The sequence below is a fragment of the Oncorhynchus clarkii genome, chromosome 7 (assembly GCF_045791955.1).
Source record: "Oncorhynchus clarkii lewisi isolate Uvic-CL-2024 chromosome 7, UVic_Ocla_1.0, whole genome shotgun sequence".
NCBI classification, from domain to species: domain Eukaryota; kingdom Metazoa; phylum Chordata; class Actinopteri; order Salmoniformes; family Salmonidae; genus Oncorhynchus; species Oncorhynchus clarkii.
This window is the reverse complement of record NC_092153.1, coordinates 63,210,705-63,221,629: the sequence shown is the minus strand read 5'-3', so window position 1 is coordinate 63,221,629 and position 10,925 is coordinate 63,210,705. Positions and strand designations below refer to the sequence as shown.

Sequence of the window (10,925 nt, the reverse complement as noted above, 5' to 3'; positions counted from 1 at the left end):
ATGGAGTTATTACACTTCCACTACTATCTCATGACCATGGAGTTATTACACTTCCACTATGACCATGGAGTTATTACACTTCCACAACCATCTCATGACCATGGAGTTATTACACTTCCACTACCATCTCATGACCATGGTGTTATTACACTTCAACTATGACCATGGAGTTATTACACTTCTACTACCATCTCATGACCATGGAGTTATTACACTTCCACTATCATCTCATGACCATGGAGTTATTACACTTCCACTATGACCACGGAGTTATTACACTTCCACAACCATCTCATGACCATGGAGTTATTACACTTCCACTACCATCTCATGACCATGGTGTAATTACACTTCCACTATGACCATGGAGTTATTACACTTCTACTACCATCTCATGACCATGGAGTTATTACACTTCCACTACTATCTCATGACCATGGAGTTATTACACCTCCACTATGACCATGGAGATATTACACTTTCACTACCATCTCATGACCATGGAGTTATTACACTTCCACTACCATCTCATGACCATGGAGTTATTACACTTCCACTACCATCTCATGACCATGGAGTTATTACACTTCCACTACCATCTCATGAACATGGAGTTATTACACTTCCACTACTATCTCATGACCATGGAGTTATTACACTTCCACTATGACCATGGAGTTATTACACTTCCACTACCATCTCATGACCATGGAGTTATTACACTTCTACTATGAACATGGATTTATTACACTTCCACTACCAGCTCATGACCATGGAGTTATTACACTTCCACTACCATGTCATGACCATGGAGTTATTACACTTCCACTATGACCATGGAGTTATTACACTTCCACTACCATCTCATGGCCATGGAGTTATTACACTTCCACTACCATCGCATGACCATGGAGTTATTACACTTCCACTATGAACATGGAGTTATTACACTTCCACTACCATCTCATGACCATGGAGTTATTACACTTCCACTATGAACATGGAGTTATTACACTTCCACTACCAGCTCATGGCTATAGAGTTATTACACTTCCACTATCATCTCATGGCTATGGAGTTATTACACTTCCACTACCATCTCATGACCGTGGAGTTATTACACTTCCACTACCATCTCATGGCTATGGAGTTATTACACTTCCACTACCATCTCATGGCTATGGTGTTATTACACTTCCACTATGACCATGGAGTTATTACACTTCTACTACCATCTCATGACCATGGAGTTATTACACTTCCACTACTATCTCATGACCATGGAGTTATTACACTTCCACTATGACCATGGAGTTATTACACTTCCACAACCATCTCATGACCATGGAGTTATTACACTTCCACTACCATCTCATGACCATGGTGTTATTACACTTCAACTATGACCATGGAGTTATTACACTTCTACTACCATCTCATGACCATGGAGTTATTACACTTCCACTATCATCTCATGACCATGGAGTTATTACACTTCCACTATGACCACGGAGTTATTACACTTCCACAACCATCTCATGACCATGGAGTTATTACACTTCCACTACCATCTCATGACCATGGTGTAATTACACTTCCACTATGACCATGGAGTTATTACACTTCTACTACCATCTCATGACCATGGAGTTATTACACTTCCACTACTATCTCATGACCATGGAGTTATTACACCTCCACTATGACCATGGAGATATTACACTTTCACTACCATCTCATGACCATGGAGTTATTACACTTCCACTACCATCTCATGACCATGGAGTTATTACACTTCCACTACCATCTCATGACCATGGAGTTATTACACTTCCACTACTATCTCATGACCATGGAGTTATTACACTTCCACTATGACCATGGAGTTATTACACTTCCACTACCATCTCATGACCATGGAGTTATTACACTTCCACTACCATCTCATGACCATGGAGTTATTACACTTCCACTATGACCATGGAGTTATTACACTTCCACTACCATCTCATGACCATGGAGTTATTACACTTCCACTACTATCTCATGACCATGCAGTTATTACACTTCCACTACCATCTCATGATCACATGGAGTTATTACACTTCCGCTATGACCATGGAGTTATTACACTTCCACTACCATCTCATGACCATGGAGTTATTACACTTCTACTATGAACATGGATTTATTACACTTCCACTACCAGCTCATGACCATGGAGTTTATTACACTTCCACTACCATCTCATGACCATGGAGTTATTACACTTCCACTATGAACATGGAGTTATTTCACTTCCACTACCATCTCATGACCATGGAGTTATTACACTTCCACTACCATCTCATGACCGTGGAGTTATTACACTTCCACTACCAGCTCATGGCTATAGAGTTATTACACTTCCACTACCATCTCATGGCTATGGAGTTATTACACTTCCACTACCATCTCATGGCTATGGAGTTATTACACTTCCACTACCATCTCATGGCTATGGAGTTATTACACTTCCACTACCATCTCATGGCTATGGTGTTATTACACTTCCACTATGACCATGGAGTTATTACACTTCTACTACCATCTCATGACCATGGAGTTATTACACTTCCACTATGACCATGGAGTTATTACACTTCCACAACCATCTCATGACCATGGAGTTATTACACTTCCACTACTATCTCATGACCATGGAGTTATTACACTTCCACTACCATCTCATGACCATGGAGTTATTACACTTCCACTACCATCTCATGACCATGGAGTTATTACACTTCCACTACCATCGCATGACCATGGAGTTATTACACTTCCACTATGACCATGGAGTTATTACACTTCCACTACCATCTCATGACCATGGAGTTATTACACTTCCACTACCATCTCATGTCCATGGTGTTATTACACTTCCACTATGACCATGGAGTTATTACACTTCCACTACCATCTCATGACCATGGAGTTATTACACTTCCACTATGACCATGGAGTTATTACACTTCCACTACCATCTCATGACCATGGAGTTATTACACTTCCACTACCATCTCATGACCATGGTGTTATTACACTTCCACTACCATCTCATGACCATGGAGTTATTACACTTCCACTATGACCATGGAGTTATTACACTTCCACTATGACCATGGAGTTATTACACTTCCACTACCATCTCATGACCATGGAGTTATTACACTTCCACTACCATCTCATGACCATGGAGTTATTACACTTCCACTACCATCTCATGACCATGGAGTTATTACACTTCCACTACCATCTCATGACCATGGAGTTATTACACTTCCACTACCATCTCATGACCATGGAGTTATTACACTTCCACTACTATCTCATGACCATGGAGTTATTACACGTCCACTATGACCATGGAGTTATTACACTTCCACTACCATCTCATGACCATGGAGTTATTACAATTCCACTATGACCACGGAGTTATTACACTTCCACAACCATCTCATGACCATGGAGTTATTACACTTCCACTACCATCTCATGACCATGGTGTTATTACACTTCCACTATGACCATGGAGTTATTACACTTCTACTACCATCTCATGACCATGGAGTTATTACACTTCCACTACTATCTCATGACCATGGAGTTATTACACTTCCGCTATGACCATGGAGATATTACACTTTCACTACCATCTCATGACCATGGAGTTATTACACTTCCACTACCATCTCATGACCATGGAGTTATTACACTTCCACTACCATCTCATGACCATGGAGTTATTACACTTCCACTACCATCTCATGACCATGGAGTTATTACACTTCCACTATGACCATGGAGTTATTACACTTTCACTACCATCTCATGACCATGGAGTTATTACACTTCCACTACCATCTCGTGACCATGGAGTTATTACACTTCCACTACTATCTCATGACCATGGAGTTATTACACTTCCACTATGACCATGGAGTTATTACACTTCCACTATCATCTCATGACCATGGAGTTATTACACTTCCACTATGACCACGGAGTTATTACACTTCCACAACCATCTCATGACCATGGAGTTATTACACTTCCACTACCATCTCATGACCATGGTGTAATTACACTTCCACTATGACCATGGAGTTATTACACTTCTACTACCATCTCATGACCATGGAGTTATTACACTTCCACTACTATCTCATGACCATGGAGTTATTACACCTCCACTATGACCATGGAGATATTACACTTTCACTACCATCTCATGACCATGGAGTTATTACACTTCCACTACCATCTCATGACCATGGAGTTATTACACTTCCACTACCATCTCATGACCATGGAGTTATTACACTTCCACTACCATCTCATGAACATGGAGTTATTACACTTCCACTACTATCTCATGACCATGGAGTTATTACACTTCCACTATGACCATGGAGTTATTACACTTCCACTACCATCTCATGACCATGGAGTTATTACACTTCTACTATGAACATGGATTTATTACACTTCTACTACCAGCTCATGACCATGGAGTTATTACACTTCCACTACCATGTCATGACCATGGAGTTATTACACTTCCACTATGACCATGGAGTTATTACACTTCCACTACCATCTCATGGCCATGGAGTTATTACACTTCCACTACCATCGCATGACCATGGAGTTATTACACTTCCACTATGAACATGGAGTTATTACACTTCCACTACCATCTCATGACCATGGAGTTATTACACTTCCACTATGAACATGGAGTTATTACACTTCCACTACCAGCTCATGGCTATAGAGTTATTACACTTCCACTATCATCTCATGGCTATGGAGTTATTACACTTCCACTACCATCTCATGACCGTGGAGTTATTACACTTCCACTACCATCTCATGACCATGGAGTTATTACACTTCCACTATGACCATGGAGTTATTACACTTCTACTACCATCTCATGACCATGGAGTTATTACACTTCCACTACTATCTCATGACCATGGAGTTATTACACTTCCACTATGACCATGGAGTTATTACACTTCCACTACCATCTCATGACCATGGAGTTATTACACTTCCACTACCATCTCATGACCATGGAGTTATTACACTTCCACTATGACCATGGAGTTATTACACTTCCACTACCATCTCATGACCATGGAGTTATTACACTTCCACTACTATCTCATGACCATGCAGTTATTACACTTCCACTACCATCTCATGATCACATGGAGTTATTACACTTCCGCTATGACCATGGAGTTATTACACTTCCACTACCATCTCATGACCATGGAGTTATTACACTTCTACTATGAACATGGATTTATTACACTTCCACTACCAGCTCATGACCATGGAGTTTATTACACTTCCACTACCATCTCATGACCATGGAGTTATTACACTTCCACTATGAACATGGAGTTATTTCACTTCCACTACCATCTCATGACCATGGAGTTATTACACTTCCACTACCATCTCATGACCGTGGAGTTATTACACTTCCACTACCAGCTCATGGCTATAGAGTTATTACACTTCCACTACCATCTCATGGCTATGGAGTTATTACACTTCCACTACCATCTCATGGCTATGGAGTTATTACACTTCCACTACCATCTCATGGCTATGGAGTTATTACACTTCCACTACCATCTCATGGCTATGGTGTTATTACACTTCCACTATGACCATGGAGTTATTACACTTCTACTACCATCTCATGACCATGGAGTTATTACACTTCCACTATGACCATGGAGTTATTACACTTCCACAACCATCTCATGACCATGGAGTTATTACACTTCCACTACTATCTCATGACCATGGAGTTATTACACTTCCACTACCATCTCATGACCATGGAGTTATTACACTTCCACAACCATCTCATGACCATGGAGTTATTACACTTCCACTACCATCTCATGACCATGGAGTTATTACACTTCCACTACCATCTCATGACCATGGAGTTATTACACTTCCACTACCATCGCATGACCATGGAGTTATTACACTTCCACTATGACCATGGAGTTATTACACTTCCACTACCATCTCATGACCATGGAGTTATTACACTTCCACTACCATCTCATGTCCATGGTGTTATTACACTTCCACTATGACCATGGAGTTATTACACTTCCACTACCATCTCATGACCATGGAGTTATTACACTTCCACTATGACCATGGAGTTATTACACTTCCACTACCATCTCATGACCATGGAGTTATTACACTTCCACTACCATCTCATGACCATGGTGTTATTACACTTCCACTACCATCTCATGACCATGGAGTTATTACACTTCCACTATGACCATGGAGTTATTACACTTCCACTATGACCATGGAGTTATTACACTTCCACTACCATCTCATGACCATGGAGTTATTACACTTCCACTACCATCTCATGACCATGGAGTTATTACACTTCCACTACCATCTCATGACCATGGAGTTATTACACTTCCACTACCATCTCATGACCATGGAGTTATTACACTTCCACTACCATCTCATGACCATGGAGTTATTACACTCTCACTACCATCTCATGACCATGGAGTTATTACACTTCCACTACCATGTCATGACATGGAATTTTCTATGTGGAAAAAATCATTGAGCCATGTCTTGTTTAGTCTGATGAGATCCTCCTTGCCGTCATGACTGGGAGACTAAAACACACTTTGGCCAAGAGTGAAAGAGCTTGTTACATTTTCCACGTTCAGCTCTAACCTTATTGTAAAAGCCGCCCGCACAAGACAATGACAAATGGTCTGGCAAACCTTTTAGAAGTTGAGGTCTTTGAGTTGAAGTTACAATATAGGTCAAAACCTGTAAACAAGCAATCAAGTAATATGTCTAGTAATATGCCTACATTGGCATGAGTTGTAATCTCCTCGTAATCCTGTTCTGTCCTCATAAAACACATGCCATTCATCACACCAGCTCTAAACTAACCAAGGAGTCCACTTGAAGAACAGCTCAGTTGTTGCCAGTGTGACAAGCTAAGTGACAAGACACTAAAAATAACACCACCAGTCAGTGACAGGCTGAAAACAGATGTCAGAGCGGGTGGGGGTGGGGAGGTGTCATAGGGGAGCCCTTATCTTTCTGAAGAGCTGGGACACACACACACAACTGCCATGTCAGCAGAACCTGAACCTAACCTCACCATCCAGCAAAGATAAACAAGAGAGCTGAGCCCACACATCCACCCCCTCTCTCGCTCACTAGAACAGACAGGGGCAACCCCTCTCTGCTTCTTATCATTCATCTCTGTCCTGTTTGGGATAGCCTCTTTAGGAATTCCATCTCCTTACAATACCTCTCTCCAGTAGGAGTTCCCATCTTCTGTCTGGCTGTGTCTGCACATGCTTTGGCATTTGGCAAAATACATGTACAGTACAAAGATTTTGAAAAGGTTTTCCTCTAATCTTTTGGAAAAACACAGGCTATATCTATCTAAATTATGAGGTTATGGAAATACATGTCCCCACATCACCTCAGGAATTCTTTCCAGTAAAATAAACTTTACATCAGAATATCTTAGGCTGCGTTTACACAGGCAGCCCAATTCAAATATTTTTTTCACTAATTGGTCTTTTGACCAATCAGATCAACTCTGAAAATATCTGATGTGAAAAGATCTGAGGTGATTGGTCAAAAGACCAATTAGTGGAAAAAATATTTTAATTTGGCTGCCTGTGTAAATGCAGCCAATGTGACCATATCAGTAACCACAGAGATGCACTGGGCCTAGTCAGTGCATATTCCAATTGCACACATTATAATAATCATGTAATATCACATTTGATGGGGGAACTCCATTCCCAGTTTATCAGAGCCTCAAAATGTAGCTCATTGAAAACAACCACTGAGGCTATTCCCTATTTCAGGGATCATCAACTAGATTCAGCCACAGGTAGATTTTTTCTTGAGCGGATGGTCAGGGGGCCGGAACATAATTACAAATAATTTGTAGACTGCAAATCGACCTCAAGAAGCCCAAACAGATATAACATTTGAACAAAACATAATAATTTCAAGCCTTGCTTACATTTGTATACGATCACATATCTCTCTACTATGTGTGGGAATACTTGGAACAGATTTCCAAAATTAAAATCACTTGGTGCTGATGTGCAGGTGTTTTTACAGTCTTTTATGTTGAACAACTTGCAGGGGGGGGGGGGGGGGGGGGGGCAAATAAAATCACCCGCGGGCTGGCAGTTGGGGAACCCTGTCCTATTTAGTTCACTACTTTTGAACAGGGCCCAGGGATCTGGTCAAAAGTAGGACACTATGCACTATGTAGGGAATAGGATGCAATTTGGGATACATCGTTTGAGAAATGACCAAACAGAACAGGGTCCTGGGTGGCGATGTCCTGTCCCAGCGGGTCTCCCTGACACACAGCCCTTCTGACAGCTGATGGGTCTCTCCACAACAACAGGGCCACTCATAACATTCAGCTAGTCTGCATCCCAAATGGAACGCTATTCCCTTTATAGTGTACTACTTTTGACCATAGCCCTACGTTTAAAAAAAGTAGTGCACTATTAAAGGAAAATAGGATGCCATTTGGGATGCATCTTCAGCCAGTCACTCCCATCCACGGCCATCAGCAATGACTCGACACACACAGGTCACAACAACATGAACCTCTCACAAACGAATGAAGCCACTGTCTGTCTAGGCTACCCTATCATGCATGACCAAAAAGTTTCATTATTCATTTGTTATGAAATTGAGAACTATAGAGAAATTGGTATTTTAAAAGGACAACCTCCACAAGCCACATCACAGCTGGATGCCCAAATGCATGGGTCAATACAAGCTGCCAATCAACGCTTTGAGGTCACTCACTTCTACATGTGCCAGTTATAGGAGTTCCATAAATGTAGTTGTGACCGGTTAGCCAAGGTTATCAGGGATAAGGCAATGTCAGAGACAATTACTGAAAGTCATTGTTAAAGAGATACATACATGAATTAACTAATTTAATAACCAATTAGTCATTAGTGGATTTTAATTAGAAGAAAAGGAATTTCTTTTAGGTTACTGATAAGAGATTGACAAAAAACGACCCAATAGTTGTGATAGTAGGCTATACACACCATAAATAGCCTTGTAATAATCATTGGAATTGTGCTTAGTAAAAAACCCACCTCCTGTATGGTCGTGAGCATCCTTCTCCTGTATGCCCGCAAAGATATTGGCAAGACTCGACTTTCCAACACCGTGGTCTCCTAGCAAAACAACGCGGTATAAACATTCTGCTCCCGAGCCATCCGAGTCATTGTCTGAGTCATCAGAAGACCAATTGGCGCGGCAGTGGAGAGACTTGTCTCCGGGATGGTATGAGGCAGACTGGCAGAGCGGAGGGTGATGGAGGTCGGCTGGCGGGTCTCTGTCTCTCGGCCCCGGCTGATGAGAGGCAGGGATAGGAGTACTTGCCCTTCTCCGCAAAGTCTCTTTGCCCTCTCTCTGGGTATGTGTCATCTTGGCGAAAAGGCAAAGAACATTCCTTAAAAAGAAGAATAGAGTATGCAGCATAATCAGGTGATAAAGTCATAATTTACTATAGAACAAAAAATAGCACATAGCCTACTGGAGTGAAAATAGCACTGAAACATAACATTGTCTTTCATTTACTCACAACTGTAGCCATGAATCTTCTAATTGTGTCCAGTATTCTCCATTTCAGAGCAAAGCACAGACTACACCATAGCCTAGTAAAGTTTTCGCGCGTCGGAGAGCCGTGTGCGAGCTGTCATTCTGTTCTTGTAACAAGACAAGCTTCCAATGTTTCAATCAGTTTTGTTACACTTGTATAGAATAGCTGATGGGACATTGTAACAGTATACACTGGAGTCATGGCAACAGCCTGCAAAGTTCCACAACCCTGTTAAAAATTTAAGAGTGGAATCAGGGGTCGCTCTCTCTGTTCTTCTACTCGCATCTTTCTGTCTCTCTTTCCTCTCTCTGTCTCCCTCTCCGTCTCACACACGAACACACACACACACACACGTTCAAAGGCATTCAGAGCCAATGTTTCAGATCACCTCCAGTGATAACACTAAGACGTAGCAATAGCGTAGCCTACTTCAAATATTTGGAAAACTCGAAGCACCACTAACTTTGTCAGTCAACAACTAAATAATGTAATAGGGACGGCCGGCGGTTTAATAATTTCAATATAATATTTTTGCTGTCATGAACCAAAGTTTTCGTGAAAAGCTATTGCACTTCCTGTCCAACAAGTTGTTGGCTACATGGATATGGCGTATGTTAATTAGGCTAATTTATTTTTCCACCAATGGATAGATACTCACCCGTGCTGTAAATCCCGCTAAACGCATTTAGGCAATGCGCGCTTGAACACGCTGCGTGTTTTCAGCGGAGCAGGTCCTTTGATGATGCGCGTGCTTCGAATAAACCCTCATTTAATTTCCTCATTGCTGCTGCAACTTTTCCCGTGTGCGAGTTCACTTTAATCTCATTGAAGAACACACCCAGACTACATGACGTGAAGTAAGTCACTTCCTGTTCTAAACTGTTAGTGTTCTCTCTTACCACAATGTTGACCTCCACAGTGCAGACATACTTAAACGGTTCCTCTAATGTTTGCACATTGCCCACACAGGGCAACCACTGCTTTATATACAAATCTAGAAAATTAAATTTCCTGAAGAAAATATGGTGTGCTTGCTAGCTTGTTTGAAAGTATTTATTGTTGTGAAATAAGTTATAATAGTGGTAGTGACTACAGTAGTAATGGTAGTGACTGGTTATAGTTGAAAAGTAGGTAGATGTAAGAATCTATTGATTTATTGGACAGGATAGCCTGAACATGT

General features: G+C 41.2%; 1 protein-coding gene across 2 annotated transcripts in view; it reads right to left on the bottom strand.

Moving 5' to 3' along the window:
* The window catches only part of LOC139413666 (GTP-binding protein REM 1-like), a 26,592-nt gene extending 16,011 nt beyond the window's left edge, over positions 1-10,581 (bottom strand). Inside the window, exons 1-2 of one of the 2 annotated variants that reach the window (XM_071161303.1) lie at positions 10,404-10,581; positions 9,237-9,595 (exon numbers count right to left, since the gene is read on the bottom strand). In XM_071161303.1, coding sequence (XP_071017404.1) covers positions 9,237-9,570 — 334 coding nt within the window. In that variant the 5' untranslated portion in view covers positions 9,571-9,595; positions 10,404-10,581. Of the gene's footprint in view, positions 1-9,236; positions 9,596-9,727; positions 9,859-10,403 lie in introns of those variants that run through there. The other variant, XM_071161304.1, reaches the window with a different exon arrangement.
* Positions 10,582-10,925: the final 344 nt, after the last annotated feature.